Source organism: Amphiura filiformis, chromosome 15, assembly GCF_039555335.1.
Source record: "Amphiura filiformis chromosome 15, Afil_fr2py, whole genome shotgun sequence".
NCBI lineage: Eukaryota > Metazoa > Echinodermata > Ophiuroidea > Amphilepidida > Amphiuridae > Amphiura > Amphiura filiformis.
The window spans coordinates 11455276-11473773 of NC_092642.1; the positions used below are offsets into that span (position 1 = coordinate 11455276).

The following is an 18498-nucleotide window of genomic DNA, read 5'->3' on the forward strand; positions in this document are numbered from 1 at the left end:
TCATTGTCCATCATCATCATCATCATTATCATCATCATTGTCCATCATCATCATCATCATTATCATCATCATCATCAATCCAAAATTAGTTAACATAGCAGCTATAAATCCGACAAAATCCCACAGCATCCTACATCCCAGCGAAACACCGGTCGCGGATCAAGTACTTGGTATGCGAGGGGCCTTTGGTTTGAATCCGAATGGAAATAAACAACTTCTTTGTTCATAATCCCTCTTAATTCCTTCCTGCTTTCCTTTCCATTTGCAAAATCCAAAATCAAAATGGGCATTTTCAGGTTAAAAGGATTGCAAAGCAAATATCTATACTGTAAGTATGTCTTTGAACTCAGGCAGTTAATGGTTGTGGCATATTATATGTAGCACAGGGTCCTAATCAGCATGATGATCATGTAATAACTACAAACTTCAAACAAATTAAATGAACTTCAACAATCTTAAGTTATTTTTTTATCAAAATATCAATGGTTTAAGAAAACATTTTAAGTGGTATATGGTATATGTATTTCTCAGAAAAGCCTTGTCACTAATTTTGCATCTTTATCGGGCTATTCCAGTTGAAATCTATTCACCCCTGGGAGACATGACCTTAATCTTTTACACAGGGAGTGTGAATTTCAGGTGGGGTTACTCGAGTTGCTATATAAACTCCCTGTTTTTAAGAGATTAAGTTCATGTCTTCCATAGGGGGTATTTCAACAGGATAGCCCATTCTGCAGACTTTGGTCTTTATTCTTACGGAATGTGTTATGTAAAACATAACCTGCCATTTTCTTGGCCTTATTAGACCTAAATTTTGTTACATGTAAGCCTCATCCCCCTACTTTACTCAGGGGGGTCTCAACTTTGGTTTAGTGGGGATGTGCGGCTGGGACTTGAAAAACTACATGATTTTAAACTAAATTTGATGAAAAACAGACCCAATATTATACCAATTTTTGGAATATTTTCTCAAAATTTGCTAAAACAAGATGACAAAATGGCACTTTTTCAAGAACATTTTGAAAAACACCCTTTATTAAACCTATTTTATGCGATATGATGGCTATCAATGAAACTAAATGGCTGAAAATGCACCACAAGTCTGCTGCACATTTCTGTACCCTCATTTCCATAAGAACCCAGGACTTTACCCAATAAAAAGAGAGATTTCAGAAGAAAGTTCATTTGTGACATGATCAAGGGAAATGAGTCGGATGTCACTAATGTTGATTTTGAGATATTGGCAAAGAAAGTGTTAAAATTCTTTTGTTTTATATTGTTTTTAGCGATTGATCAAGTGAAAGAAAAGTCGTATCAACATAAGGTTTTCAGTTTCTGAAAGTTCTAAATGTCCTCTCATGTCACATTTTGTTCATTATTACCCTGATAATGTGGAATGCACAAAATAATGTGAAAAAAGTGGTAACAAGTGGTGTACCATCACTGGAAATATGTACTTTTCTATGGGTTCTTTTAATAATAATAATAAACAAAGATTTAATATAGCGCCCTATGCAGAAAAGCCTCAAGGCGCTTTACAGAGAAAACAATGCAAAACCTTAAAAACTACCAAAAATAACTTAAACTTACACATGATACAACATGATAATATACACAAAATACAATAATATTACTCTATATAACATGATAATATAGAAAGCAATTAAGTATAGGCAAATTGTTTTTTAAAATCAATACAAATAGCAAGTAATATAAAATGTACAAAGTAAAATACAAGATAAACTATCGTACAAAACACATTTGGTGATGTGACCGGCACATGAAAAAGCTTTTAACTGTATATTGGGAAATTTTCACATGGGGAAATATTTTGCGTTTCTTGTGGTAGAACAGGCAGCCTCAAATTTGTAACCCTGCGAATATATTTATTACACATGGTAGGCCTCAATGTAAGATAAAAACATAATAATGAAAAACTCAGATCACCCACTTGTTTAATCCCAGTTAGATCTTGCTAACGGATATTAACTGAATACTATTTCGCAAATTGGTGTTGTCTTCGACAGTTTTTGTTTACTTTTATTTACATTTTATTTAAAAACACACACAAAACAACTGTGTCGTAATTAATCTTAATCTTAACCTTGAACCTGAATGGTTGCAAGCAGGCCTCAAAATACTTTTTTGATTACGAGGGCTATTTTTGATAGATTCAATGAAAAATAGCCCTCATGTGTGTATTTTGCCATTGACAACATTTTTTTCCATGGGGGCTTTTTTGGGAAAATTGGGGGTGAATCGCCCTTTGCCCCCGTGTTTTGTGATCCCTGGTTGCAAGTGAAAGTGAACTAAATGACACTCGGTTGAAAAGGCGGAGGAAAAATATCAATATTCATGTAGTCATGGGCAAGATGTGTGAAAGTTGGCAACTCTGGTCAGTCATCCTCGCTGTGTATTAGGCTATTGTAATTGAAATCCATACACCCCCTATGGAAGACATGGCCTTAATCTTCCACAGAGGGGGTGTAGATTTTAAATGGAGTCATTCAGGTAATACCATTTGAAATTCATACTCCCTGAGTGGGAGATTAAGGTCATGTCTTCCATAGGGGGTGTATGGATTTCAACTGGAATAGCATTCTGATGAGCACTGTGAACAGGTGATGTAAATAACTATAGCCAGAGAAGCAATTGAGCATTCATATCTCCACATATATTGTCAGTGTGCCGTAAAATAACCAACCAAAATTGTGTGTATGATAGAAAGAAATATCCGCAGATGCGCAACCTAAATTAACCTTTCGCTGGTACGCTAAATTGGATGTCGAGAATAAATCATACTGGGTGATTTCTTGACTTATGCATAGTATTATATATTGGGTTGTACAATTTGTACTAGCTAAAGTTGTATTTGTTAGTATATGTGGTGTGATCCAGCAAAATCAGTCTGAAGTCGGGCATATTTAATTTTCAGTTTTCTTATGATTGCATCAATCATTTGTAATGCTTCATTTTGCAGAAATCCTCATTGAACTTTTAGTTCCAAATATATGAACAGTTGAATTGTTTAGAAAACAATAGGTAACAAAAAAAATTATTTCCTTTGTTTGGCTATATCTGAAAATCAATATTTCTGACTTCCGACTGATTTTGCTTGATCACATCACATATGTGTCGCAAAAGAAACAAAATATGTTGAATTCTGACACAAAATATTCTGTTATTGAGTAACTTGTCCTAATGACCATTATAGACCATTAGAACCATAACTCCCTTTGCAATTTTCCACTAAAAAGAGAGCATTCTCTAGAGTTTTTAAATGCAACTAGCCAGATGATATTAACTAGTTTTATCCATCCTCGTGACGTTGGCAGTTTCAGAAGTAACCAATTTTTACAGCATTTGATCAGTTAAGGCGCAGGAAAGTTGATGCTTAGTCAATTTTGAAATATAGGACATAAGCACATTTGGAATACAAACTGTATCTAAGGGCATGCTAAAGTCATGGCCTTAAAAAGTAGACAGTTCTGGTTCTAAGCCCTTAAAGGAGTGTGACCCAATTGACAGCTTCATCCCCCACTATAGTCAATAAAAATGAAGATTTTGTATCCGGGGAAAACCCATTTTTCTCTTAACTGCGGTTTAAGGTTAGGCCTCAAATATGTTTTGCATTGGTGGTATAGGCTAATTAACAAAAGCATGATAGTTTGGAACTCTTCAGTGGGTCGCTAAATTTAGAATAAGAATGTTTGGGTGATGGCCCCGATGGCAAGTTTGAAATCAGCATGTTTTATAATTAGACCAACCACCCTTAAAGCCATAGTGTACGATTTAAATCCCAGATAGAGATTCCTGTTAAACAACCTAAATAGCCAGTGGGGTATATTCCATTTACCTGATTATTTCAGCTTAAAATGGACCGAAAACCTTCCTGACACTTATTACTATACATGTGTAATATTATTACTGGTATTTTCTGGTAAAGATGAACAAAATTGAAATTTGACAGATATCAACATTATGGCTTTCACATGAGCTAACAAGATATTGATACATCTTCTTTGTTAAATTACCTTGTTTTACTGTGGGAGCACACTTATCAACTGCTTAGTGTAAAAAAAGTGGGTAAGTGCAATAGCTGCCATGTGTAGCTGTCATCTGTAGATGAGTGCAATACTGTGTGTAAGTTGCCAAATATTCACAGGGCAGCTATTACAGTTACCCACTTCTGGCACTGAGCAGTCGACTTATTCAAAACCAACCCGCTAAGTAAAAAGCCCAATCTGCTATGTCATTTACATTGGAACAGACTGATTAAACAGCATCCTGCGCTCATGTCGTAGACAGTATCCAGTATGTTATACTCTAACAGATACAGCATACTTTTACTAGGGTGTGCAGTATTGGTGCCTGCTGTTATTGGGACACCCTGCAGATATAGACTCTACTCTTGACTGTGACCTAGTCTAGTTGGTTATTCATTGTATTTTTATAAAAGCTTATCAAAATTCAGCAGGAATTTCCTACCGTATGTATACATTGATTGAAAGGCAAGACTAGTGTGGTGCCATGGTTTACACACATTTCATGTAACAAAGATATATTCACATGTGAGTTTTCCTGCAGTCTAGGATAGTGTGATTAAGTTGATTACAGTTTTAGTCATTGGTGGATTAAGGGGGAGGGTCAGCGGTGTAATCAAGAGCCCCCTCCCCTGATTGTAATACTTTCAGATGAGTTCACCATTTGTCATGATTCAGTGGAGAATCTGCATTTGAACCAACATTTGGCCCCTGATTGCATATTTCTCTGCCCCCTCGATTGTAAAAGTATACCTATGCCACTGGAATGGGTCCCATGACCACCTCTAAATAAAAATTCCTTTAAAAAAGGAATGGGCGCCCAACTGTTTGGATACTTTACACAGAGAGAAAGAGAAAAAAGTAAAATGGAAATATAATCAATGTGCTTTAGCTTGACTATCCATGTAAATATTGGTCTGTATTCAGGATAAGTTTATTTCAGAGCAAAATTTCAGTGTTTTTTGGTGTTTGCATCTTGCTTGGACTATATTTTCGTTCATCCACATACCCTGATGTGCATTTATAATTTGCACCAGGTTGCCGTGAGTTTTTATTCAGATTTGGCTCTCAAATAGTCATCATAGTCATTGTAGTAGTAGTGACTATTGGGCTATTCCATTTAAAATCCACACTACCCCTGTGATAGATTTTGGAAATATATTCTACATTGGAGTATGACTTTCAAATGGAATGTGAACATATTAATCAGCTCCATTTGAATTCATACACCCTCTGAGAAAGATTCAACCCGGGTCTTCCATATAGGGAGGATGAGTTTCAAATGGAACTGCCTAATATGTTCATTCCATTTGAAATTCATACTCCCTCTGTGGAAAACATTTCCAAAATCTACCACAGGGGTAGTGTGGATTTTAAGTGGAATAGCCCATTTTGGTGCTGACTTAGCAAAAAGCAGAAGTTATTAAAATTATGTGTTAGTGTTCTACTCATGTTTCTTTCTCCCTATTGTAACAATTGAAAACCGAACTATGTTGACTAACCTTGTATCAAATGCTAGTATACTAATTGTTTTGTTTCCATTTTGTGTATTTTACAGGACCCACGGTTTAATTGTGAAATAGACTTACAGACAGGGTATAAAACAAGAAGTATGTTGTCTATGCCAATCAAGGAAATAGGGGCGAGGTGATCGGAGTAGCACAGGTCATTAACAAAATAGGTACCAAAGACCAACGTATTGATGCATTTACAGATAGTGATGAAAAGGTAAGTAAAAAAATTTAATTACACATCTCTTAATTGAAAAAAGTACCATACTGGAAAAGTAATTATTGTAGTGGGATTCATTTTTTGTACTTCCCAAGATATGCTGCATCAGTGTCTTAAATTTGTGATTTTAAGCTGTTATACATAGACCTACATAAAAAAGAAGAATATAAACTGAGCTCAAAAAGAAACTTATAATTTTTCACAAGGTCATATCTTGAAATCCTGTCCATCAAATTGAACCAAAATTACACACAGATTTACTTCAATACTCTACTCTTAACACATGTCAGTAACCAAGCAGTTATCCAACTGACACAACAGCAAAATGCACTGACATGGGACAGCTTCCTGGACCACATTCACAGCCCAGCCCTGTTTCATGAAAAAAGTGTTTGAAAAGCAGAAAGCAGCACCGTTTTATCATCTGTGCAAGGATCTTGTGTGCATTCTCACAGATTTTTTGTCCTGGGTGCCAAATGTTGGGCTGTGAAAGTGAAGGAAGTCCAGGAAGCTGTCCCATGACAGTGCATTTTGCTGTTGTGTCAGTTGGACAACTGCTTGGTTACTGACATGTGTTAAGAGTAGAGTATTGAAGTAAATCTGTGTGTAATTTTGGTTCATTTTGATTGACAGTATTTTAAGATATGACCTTGTGATTCACAAGCTGTAAAAAATTATAAGTTTCTTTTTGAGCTTAGTTTATATGTCCCTACACTGTTATTTTCATGGAAGCTGTTTGGAGCATAACATGTGTGAAAGCAAATGTAGGGTGTTAATTGCACTTTTACGGTAGTGTTATACTTGAAAACAGTGAATAGTGACAAAGTAAACATGTAATGAGAAAATGAGAAATTCTTTAATTTTGGATAGAGAAGAACTGTGGCATACTTAAATATAAGTCGACATGTGGGAAGAAATTATGGACATGTCGACATAAAAGTATGTCCATGATTTGGTCAAGAATGTCCATGAAGTTGAATAAACAATCGTATATACCACAGTAAATACCACAGTAAATTCATATTCTACGTATCTTTAATGCATGACAGAAGCTTAGGTACAAGCTGGTGAAGCTACTTACTAAACAGTAGACGTCATGGTTATTTTAAAATTTTTTAGTTAATTTGACCACTTTCGTAAGTACCTTGTGTCATAAACAGTGTCGATAAATATTGTTATCCAAATTTTATATCGACAACATGTCGACATAAATTGCATGTCGATGACAACACTTGTAAGTGATTCAATTTTCCTAAGGTGGTAGGATGGGTTGCGGTACTTGTTGATACACATGCATCTTATCAAGATGTTCATTTTTCAGTGAATATAGGGTAGATTTCCAATAAAGATAGCAACATTTCCTTCAATTTCTTTATTTTTATAAAGCAAAATAATTTTCTCTACAATACCAAAATTTCCAGGAAGTAGCTTCCTTACGTTAAAGCAAAACAATTTCTTTATTCACAGAATTTAATTTTTCCCAGAGGCATGTTTATTTCTTGAAATTATTACCACAGTAAATAACCATGTTTATGCAAATTTATGACCTGTTTAGAAAGCTGTCAAAAAGGGCTGTAGTGTTAGGTATGACTTCAATGGTTGCACTTTTTCAAGGGTTACTATAGCAGTTGACTCTTACCGCCATATGTATGTTATGCATAACAGCTGTCAGCAAGGTCTGGTCCGTTCCTCTCCAGAGTATTTGTTGGTGTTTCAGATTGGTATTTATGTGGAAGAATAGAAACTATAAACTGACCATGGATTATTATTTGCTAAATATATTTTACCAATATTGTAAACCCTAGTGTAAATTTTATTTTATTTTAGGATGTTCTGCCCCAGCTCTTAAAGGAGGATGGGCAGATAACAACCCCATCTACACTTTTCTCCATCAACGTTGAAGTTTTGGTATCAATGTTATGTAAAGCCCCAATTTTTTTTTATCCTTTGAAATATTGTTTGGATTTTGTGAGGCAAAACATGTCTGAATGAAGTTAACCCACTTATACTCGCATTTGATAAATAGCTATATATGGCTGATATTGGTATTGGTGATGTAGGTATCTGCTGTTGATGTTGGCTTTGATGACATAGCTATCCACTGCTGATATTGGCATTGATGGTGTAGTTATCTACTGTTGATATTGGCATTGACTATCTACTGCTGATATTGGCATTGCTGAAGTAGTTATCTACTGCTGATATTGGCATTGATGAAGTAGCCATCTACTGCTGACATTGGCACAAATGTAGTAGTGATCTGCTGCTGATATTGGCATTGATGCTACTACAAACTGCTTATCAGCATTGATGAAGTATCTATCTACTGTTGGTATTAGCATTGATGAAGTAGCTATCTACAGCTGATATTAGCATTGATGAAGTAGCTATCTACAGCTGATATTAGCATTGATGAAGTAGCTATCTACTGTTGATATTGGCATTGACTATCTACTGTTGATATTGGCATTGATGAAGTAGCTATCTACTACTTATCAACACTGAAGTAGCTATCTACTGTTGTTGATATATTAGCATTGATGAAGTAGCTATCTACTGCTGATATTGGCATTGATGAAGTAGCTATTTATTGCTGATATTGGCATTGATGAAGTAGTTATCTACGGCTGATATTGCCATTGATGAAGTAGCTATCTACTGCTGACTTTGGCACAGATGAAGTAGTGATCTACTGCTGATATTGGCATTGATGAAGTATCTATCAACTATTGGTATTAGCATTGATGAAGTAGCTATATACTGCTGATATTGGCATTGATGAAGTAGCTATCTAACTGCTGACATTGGCACAAATGTAGTAGTGATCTGCTGCTGATATTGGCATTGATGCTACTACAAACTGCTTATCAGCATTGATGAAGTATCTATCTACTGTTGGTATTAGCATTGATGAAGTAGCTATTTACTGCTGATATTAGCATTGATGAAGTAGCTATCTACTGCTGATATTGCCATTGATGAAGTAGCTATCTACTGCTGATATTGGCATTGATGAAGTAGCTATTTATTGCTGATATTGGCACAGATGAAGTAGTGATCTACTGCTGATATTGGCATTGATGAAGTATCTATCAACTATTGGTATTAGCATTGATGAAGTAGCTATATACTGCTGATATTGGCATTGATGAAGTAGCTATCTACTGCTATGAAATGATCAATGCAATTTTTGCCAAAGCTCACTACCATTCGCAAGATGCTGTGACCTACCAAATCGCAACAGTTCAAAAGAGTGGCTAACCTTAAATACATTTTATAAAATGGGTGCTGATGAAGCAGCTATCTACCTACTGCCTGGTTGAAGTAGCTATCTACTTTTTGTGATATTTTGATGAAGCAAGTCTGCCTACTGCTGATTTTGGCATTGATGAAGCAGCTGTATTGCGGATATTGCCATTGATGAAGTAATTATGTACTTCTGTTACTGGCATTGATGAAATAGCTACATACTGCTGGTATTGATATAATGAAGTTGCTGTCTGCTGCGGATACTGGTGTTGATGAAAAAGTATTTACGGCTGATATAAGTATTGAAGTAGCTGTCTACTGCTGATAGTTGTATTGATGAATTAGCTGTAATTGCTGATATTGGTGTTGATTAATTAGCTATTTACTGCTGACAATGTTATTGTTATTGAAGAAGTTATCGTCTGACAATATTGTTATCAATGAAGTAGTTACCTACTGATGATACTTGTTTTGATGAAGTAGTTATCTACTGATGAGTCTGGTGTTGATGAAGTAGTTATCTGATAATATTGACATTGATGCAGTAGCTATCTACTGCTGATATTGGCATTGATGAAGTAGCTATTTACTGATGATATTGCCATTGATTAAATATCTATCTGCTGCTGATATTGGCATTGATGAAGTAGCTATCTACTGCTGATATAGGCATTGATGAAATATCTATCTGCTGCTGATATTGGCATTGATGAAGTTGTTATCTACTGATTATATTGGTATTAATGAAGTAGCTATCTACTGCTGATATTGGCATTGATGAAGTAGCTATCTACTGCTGATATTGGCATTGATGAAATATATATCTGCTTTTGATATTGGCATTGATGAAGTAGCTGTCTACTGCTGATATTGGTATTGATGAAGTAGCTATCTACTGCTGATATTGGCTTTGATGAAGTAGCTATCTACTGCTGATATTGACATTGATGACGTAGTGATCTACTGCTGATATTGGTATTAACGAAGTAGCAAGCTGCTGCTTAATTTGGCATTGATAAAATATATATCTGCTGCTGATATTGGTACTGATTGGTATTGATGAATTAGCTGTATTTGCTGATATTTGTGTTGATTGAATCAGTCGGAACTCAAAAAAAATTAATTTTCAGTTTCTTGTAGAATAGTAAAAGGCATATTTTACAAAGCTGTATTTTCCAGAAAACCCCATTGGAATTGAACTACCAGTCCCAAAGATATGAGCAATTAAAGAGTTTTCAAAACACACAGAAATATTTTCTTTGTTTGGCTATATCAATATTTCCGAGTTCTGACTGATTTTGCTTAATTTTGCTTAATCGCATCACAATATACTGCTGATGATGTTTTTGAAGAAGTTATCTTCTGCTAGTTCTGTTACTGGCATTGATGAAGCTTACTGTTGATATTGGTATTGATGAAGTAGCTATCTACTGATGATACAGGTGTTGATGAAGTAGTTATCTACAGATGATATTGGCATTGATAAAGTAGTTATGCTGTTGATATATGCATTGATGAGGTAGCTGTTTACTGCTGATATTGCCAATGTTGAAATGTCCATCTACTGCTGATATTGGTGTTGATGAAGTAGGTATCTGCTGATGATATTGGTATTGATAAAGTAGCTATTTACTGCTGATACTGCTATTGACGAAGTAGCTACCAACTGTTAATATTGGCATTGGTCAGGTAGCTATCTACTGCTGATATTGCCATTGATGAAATGTCTATGAACTACTGATATTGGCATTGATAAAGTAGCTACATGTATCTGCTGATGATATTGGTGTTGATAAAGTAACTAAACACCTCAAAAGAAATAAGTCCCCCTCTGAACATGTCGTCATAACATCGTAAGGTTTCATTTTTACCAACAAAACTAACTTTGAAATAATTATATGACTGTTTACTAAGTGCTGTGTGAAAATGAGAGATTTCCATGACTTCAGGGCTGAATGAGCCTAAATTGAAGGCAAAAACTGCCCTTTTCAAAAGTCACAAAGTAGGCCTATGCTTGTCACAAAAGTTGATTCATGGCTTGTTACTAATGGAAAACCCCATGTGTTTGAGTGCAGTTTAAAATCCTCACCAAGTGAACATTTACTGTAATGTGTATGGATTCGTGATCATTCAGCCATGCAAATCCCCTTGGTGCAGAGTTCAGCACAGTGAGTTGTAAGATGGTCAGTCCCATTCCTTGTCCCAATATGCCTTGCAGTTAACAAGCATAGGCCTACTTTGTGACTTTTGGAAAGGGCACTTTTTGTCTTCAATTTAGGCTCATTCAGCCCTGAAGTCATGGAAATCACTCATTTTCACACAGCACTTAGTAAACAGTCATATAATTATTTCAAAGTTAGTTTTGTTGGTACAAAACGAAACCTTACGATGTTCTGACGACATGTTCAGAGGGGGACTTATTTCTTTTGAGGTGTTTATGTACTGCTGATATTGGTATTGATGAAGTAGCTATCTTCTGATGATATTGATGAAATAGCTATCTACTGCTGATAGTGGTATTGATGATATAAGGTATTATAGTAGGGAATCATTTCAAATTATCTCCTAGATTTTAATCTATGCAAGAAACAATCTTCTGATTCTCACCGAAATTTTAAACCTGAAAAAAGAAAAGGAAAAAACACTGCAGGTACATTTTGCCAAAACAGGTATAATAAATACTTATAAGCTGTGTGGGATTTGAATGAAAAGATTATGGCAGTCTAAACATATGTGACATGATCAAGGGGAATGAGTCGCATGTCGGCCCCGGTCGAAAATGAGTTTTACACATGTTTCTCAAGAGGAAATTTAGAGCTTTCAGAAACTGAAAACCCCATATTGATATGACTTTTCTTTGCACAAAGTTATGTCAATTTATCAATCGCTGAAAACAATATAAAACAAAATAATTTTAACATTTTCTTTGCCAATATCTCAAAATCCATATTAGCGACATCCGACTCATTTCCCTTGATTGTGTCACATATGGTAATGAAATGTCCAGTACCACTCAATTTGTATTCACAGCACCAGCACGTTATTATGATATTTATATTTAGCAACATGAGTCCACAATACCACAGTGGTGTGAGTGTGTATATTGAAATAAGCCTTAACAATGTAGCGTTGCAACGGCGTAAACGGAGTAAAAAGCCAATGCTTGCCAATTAAATCACCAATGACATTTCATTATACAGCTAGATCTATGAAATTAAATGGCTAGCGGCAATCTTGTCAAATATGAAACAGTCTCTTTTTTTAGTATGTTGCTGAAACCAATAAAATTATTTCCCATAATTTAATAGTTGTGTTTAACGCTCATTGATTGTGGTGTTTTTTTTATTGTTGTTGTTTATTTGTGGCTAAAAAGGCATAATGGCAAATAAAAAGCGCTAATTTTGTCATTATTGAATTTGCTGGGTTCTATGAACTCTACGGCCATTTAGTTGGTAGTGGCCAGGCAATTAGAGTGCATTGATGGATTTGACATAGCCACAGACAAGCATGTATTTGTACAATGTGTTTATTCATTATACAATTTACATCACAGTTCTGCACAGTCTGTGGTAGATTCACATTTTGTCCTTTGAATAAGAACGATTTTGTGGAAATATGCCTGGCAACTGAACAATGTTTATAACCAAATTACGTCATATCTAGAGGATAAATGGAAAGCTCTCTTTTCCACATGGTGCATATGAATTTAGCAAATAAGCCATGAGGGTGATTTGTCACTAGGAGGGTATGCTATGGTACTATGTAATGAGAGTCACACCTGTTTGCCATTAAAATGAACACCTGAATGTCGCCATTGCACCTAATGTCTCTGTTGCACGTTTTCAAACAAAACCTTATCCCAAATATTTGCCAAAAAAGAGACTTAAAGATACACTAATTTTCAATAATTTCTGTTTCAAATTATAGTAAATTTGCCCAATTTGCATAAATGTAGCTAAATTTGCACAAATTTTGGTGGAGAATCTGCACTTTTGAACATTAAACAATACACCTCGTCTCTAAACCAGTTTTCTATCAATTGCAACCCAAAGTTATAAATGGGGCTATAAATGTATCCCATATTTGCTGTACCTTCCAGTACCCACCTTTCCTTCCCTGGAATTGCTCATTCACTTATGGGAGGGTTTGGGCTCATTTGACTCAATGCCATCATATAATGGAAAGCAAAGTTTTTGTACTTTTTATAGCTGCTCTCTTTCAGAGTTGTTAGTCAATAATTATAATGTATTCAATCGAATGCGCTGGTTTGATCCTCCAGTTCTGATATTTTTGCTCTGATATTTTTCTCTCTCAATGTATATCAGTTCACCTGTGCTTTCCTCTCTCTTTAAATACAATTTAAGTTGAGTGTGTTAATGTGTTTCCATTTAAAATAATTAACACAAGATGCCTTTTTTAAATTCCATGTACAGGTGTTTGGTCAATATCTACAGTTTTGTGGCATTGGTATAAACAATGCCAGATTGTATGCAAGAGCAACACTAGAAGTTAGAAGGAATCAGGTAAGGATCACATTGTATTTGTGTGTGTGTGGGCTCCAGTGCTGAAGTAATGTACCGTAAAAACTTGATAGTTAGCATATGTGCTTACTATCGAGTGCTTTTAAAAATATGAAATTGTACCAAAGTCCGGCGCTTTTCCAACCGAGCTAATGGGGTTGAGACACAAATTTGTAGGTTTACTTGTTCTGATATATCGATGATTTGCTCAAAACCCGTTACACTTTCCTTGATGGGGCTCTTCATGTTTGCATGTTTTAAAAGTGCTTGATAGTAAGCACATATGCTAACTATCGAGTTTTTACGGTATGTCATCTTATCTGATCCGGGAACAAGCCTTTATACACCTGGGTGGAGAGGAGTATTCAAGATAAATTGCCTTACTCAAGGGCACAACATGTTGGCAGCGCAGGGGCTCGAACATGCAACCTTCAACAAATTCAGTGTATGAGAATATTGGCAATATAAAGAATTGGCTAATGTGTTTACATGTACTGACACCACCCTTTGGCTCAAAACATCAGGACAAAATTTGCCACAATTTGTGATTTTCAGCACCTTTAAAATGTGAATGTCTAAAAGTTTCTTTTCAGGTACAGTTGGTCCAAACAAGCTCACACTTTGCCACTTGCCACATGGACATTTTAGGCAGAATGGGTGTGTTGGTATTATGCTTCTTGAAATATATGAAATTGTTTTTGAAATAGATTATTATTTTAATTTAATTTTATTTATATTTACAGGTTCTTTTAGAACTAGCCAAAGTTCTATTTGAAGAACAGAGTACTCTGTCCAGTATTGTACGGCGGATCATGGAGCTGACCCTGTCCTTGTTGCGATGTGATCGCTGCTCAATACTACTTGTAGACGACTCTTCCAAGGTAAACAACCAATCACTCGTCTTGTTGTTGTTGTTTTATTTGTGTACACTTTTGTTATGGTGGGAAATATTATTTGTTACACTGTTAAAACACAGTAATTTTTACACATTGTTGGTTCAGCTATGAACAAATCAACTTTTTGGTAAAATATTCCGTTTAAAATAAGACAAATATTTTACCCAACTGTTGAGGAGTCTATTGTTGAAATAGCAGTGTTTAAAAATTACCCACCTTTTTTAGAGTGTATTGTGGCAACAGGAAGTAGAGAACTTCGAGATATTTGAGCGGTTGTTATTTCTTAAGCCTAGGTGCTTATGTGATCTTGTTGTGACCTTAACCTCGTCTAACTATTCAAAATCGCTCCTGTGATGTGATTTTGAATAGTTAAACGGCATAAGCACTAGGCAAAGCATCAGAAAGCACAACCTCTCAGTTCTGCTCAGACCTCATTTCTCTCTCGTTGTCTATTCGATGTCAGGGCAAATTGCAAGATTGAAAGATAGAAAGTACATGGGTCCGTTCAGAAACCTTTAATTGGAGGGGCTGAGTGCTTGAAATGGACTCAATATAGGTTGACTTTTGATTTGAAATTACTTGGTACTCTAGGTCTGTAAACAAGAGTAGGATTTAAGCCTTTTCAGAGGGCTAATAATTAATAGCCCTGTTTGAATAAGGTTGATTTGGCATGATTTTACAGAAAGCTCCAACAGGAACCCCTCTATAAATCTCGTGTTTGAAGAACATAAATTTCAGCAATTTGCCATGACTAAACCTGTTTTTAAAAGTCCAGATTGGATTTCCTTAAAATGACCCCACTACTGTTATTTATATGATGCAGAAAACTTATTTATTGATGGTGTATTTTATTGTGTATTTAACAATATCCTTATGCATGTTATATAGAAGTAGAGAGAGTGGGGCAGAATAAAACATGCTTTGGATGTAATGTCACAAGACACAACTTACCTTGGTGTCAAAAACACACCTAAGGACAAAGCATCCTCATGGCTCATTCACTAAGCTACATAAGGATATTGTTTTTCACTCAACAGTTGCATAAATTATTGTTGTTGTTTTTTCAAACTTTCAGGTTTCTACTTCCTCATAATCTCATTGAATTGAAAATCTCATTTTTCTATAAAAATCTCTCTTTTGTACCAGTCTTGTTTTTTATTTCATTACTCCTATTATTATCGTTATCTATTTATTACTTTTTCTTTGATGTTTTAATCAAACTAATAATTTTGCCTGATATATTTTGACACCTGAATCAGCATGCAAACCAAGAATTGAGAGAAATCAACTTCCCAATAGTCCTTTGAATTTGGTTAGATCATAAATTTATTAAATAAACTAGATTTCTTTCTGAGGCTAAAATAAAGGATGCATAAGATTTAAAACCTTGTCAACTGTTTTTATAAACACTCTCAAAACATCAAATTTTTACCAAATTGATGAAATAACATTGGTAATAAATGTCCGGAAGGTTTTCTGTCCATTTTGAGTGAGTAAAATGAAAGAAACCCTACTAGCTATGAAGCTCTATGTGGGATTTAATGTCATATTATGACAGTAATTCAAAATTGCTCCATTGTCCTACAAACACTACAAATTTGGCTGATTCCAATTATGTGTAAGTTGGAACAATGTAATGCCCAAAATGGGTTTGTTCATGGGGACCTTTATTAATTATTGCCAAATGATATGCATATGTTCAAAACATATAGCCATGATACCACAAAATAATAGTGTCAGTGAAAATAAAAAAATTAGGCATCCTTTAGTTGTAGCCGTTTATTTTGTAGGTCTTTCTATTATCGATAATAGCTATTTACTTGAGATTTATAAACAATTATTTTGCCTTTCTAATTAAATTGAAAGGACTATAACACTGCAAGTTCATTTGAAGAGTTTCAATGCAAAACATGATATAGCCAGTTGGCTGCCCTGTGTAATTTTTTGTATTAATAGTGTTATTGTATGTAAATAGATATCATCGTCTGCATCACATACTATCGTATCTCAAAAGGCTGCCTTGTGTGAATTTTATTATCATTGTTGTATTTCATATTGTTATTTTATAATTCAACATGCTTCTTTCTTTTCTTTCATTAATGATTGTAAATATTGTGATAATACCTCAAAATCGATATATACAGTTAATTTTACAGTGTATCTCATTAGACTGCTGCCCTCAGTCGTCAACCGTCTGGATTGACGACTGAGAAAACTACGTGGAAAAAAAGTGACGGATTTTGCAACAGGATTCCTGTGGCATAGAGCATGCGCAGTTGTGTCCAAATTGACCTTTTGACCGAGTTTGTTGTTTTTAGAAGTTCAGAGCGCGATCTTGTCACAGCGGTAGCGGTACAGCGACGCTGATGCTGCTGGCGCCGCTAGTCAGTCGGCTTCTGGCGCACAACTGAAGTCGCATTGAATAGTTTTCAGAAGTCCGTCATGATATTGGCTGTAAGATAATCAGTCGTCACTACGAAGCATACACAGTACATGCGAAGTGTAGACGGCTGATTGGAATTAGTCTAGTATCTCATCACAATTAGATGACAATAATAAAAAAATCACAAAAGGCAGCCTTTTGAGATATGACAGTATGTGATGCAGATGACGATATGCTTGTAATGGCTAATTAGGGAGGGCACCAATTATAGTTAATACTGTATGTCCATTCAAAATATTACATAACACTATCAATAACACTACTTTTACACAAGGCAGCAATATCATATTTTGTGTGTGATCTCTTCAGTTTTACCCTATACTTTGCTCTCTTTGTCTTGTTATCATGGGACCTGTGGTGGATGCATACAAGTCAAGTTCTTTGCCTGTTTCATATTTTTAGCATCAACTATCCATATCCTTTCCTTGTGTATTTCCGCTCACGTTTACTCCTCACCAATTTGTTTATATGTGTTTCTTAGTGCTGCCTTTGTATATGTGCTGCCTGCGAACTTGAAATATGAATGATATCAGATAGGAATGATGTAGACATGGTGTGACCCATGGTGTCCCCCATGACTCGAAAGGCTGGGTAATATGGATCCGCACCCCACACCCCCTCCCAGGTCGGCCTCAACCCCACCCTCCCCCGGGTCTCAGCCCAACCCTACCCACTTCCAGGTCTCCCTCATCTCCACCCTCCCCAGGTCTCCCTCATCCTCATCCTCCCCAGGGCCTCCCCAACTCCACTCTCCCCTGGGTCTCCCCAATTCCACCCTCTCCCAGGTCTCCCCCAACCCCACCTCATTTGTATAACATCAGTGCTGACAATAGCATAGGCCTACACAAATGCAATTTCTATGTGGTGGCATTTTGTTATCCATGTTCAGGGGCTTACCTGCTTGAATTGCAATGAAATTGCTAGATAAGTCGCTTTGATGTGGAATTTGCTGTTGTTTGAACCATATAAATTGACATGGGATGACATCCTGGTGTTTTTGGATTTTCTTAAATATACATTGGTATAATTTTATTTTTTCAGCCAAGAAATGAAATATTGTTTTTGTTGCAGGTTTGTAACGATATGAACATAATGAACATTGACAGATTGTTATATGTACAGGTACCTTATTAATACAACGATATGGGAGAAAGGGGCAAGGGAGGGGGTTAGGTTATGCGTAGGGCAGGGCTGTGGACATAGGCATCATTTGGTTAGCTGAATATCGCTCATTCTACAAAATCCGGTGCCAATAGCCTTTTTTCCATTCTTTGGTGCACAAAAACTTTGTCGAGCATTTAGGGCATCAAATATGTTGTTTTTCTGGTAGAACTCACCGAGATCTACACGGACATATGTGACACGATCTGGTCCATGGGGGCCAAAGGCGTCAATTTTGAAACTGAGATAAAGGTAAAAATATGGAGTAAAAAACAATAAAATACATAAGAAAATAGACATCAAAAAACGTCATAACTTTAGATCCAAGTATGCTAGACCTTGGGTGTTTTCAGTAAATGATAGCCTATTGTATGTGGAATGTAATAATTACAGTAACTCAATTTTCAAAAATGCCTCCTTTGGCCCCCTTGGACCTTGGACTTTAAATGCTTTCT

General features: G+C 35.7%; 1 protein-coding gene across 1 annotated transcript in view; it reads left to right on the plus strand.

The window, feature by feature from the left end:
- LOC140171249 (dual 3',5'-cyclic-AMP and -GMP phosphodiesterase 11-like) overlaps positions 1-18498 on the plus strand; it is a 201160-nt gene that overhangs the window by 105653 nt on the left and 77009 nt on the right. Inside the window, 4 exon segments of the mRNA XM_072194477.1 lie at positions 5602-5680; positions 5683-5771; positions 13457-13546; positions 14287-14424. Of these exon segments, the coding sequence (XP_072050578.1) occupies positions 5602-5680; positions 5683-5771; positions 13457-13546; positions 14287-14424 (396 nt within the window).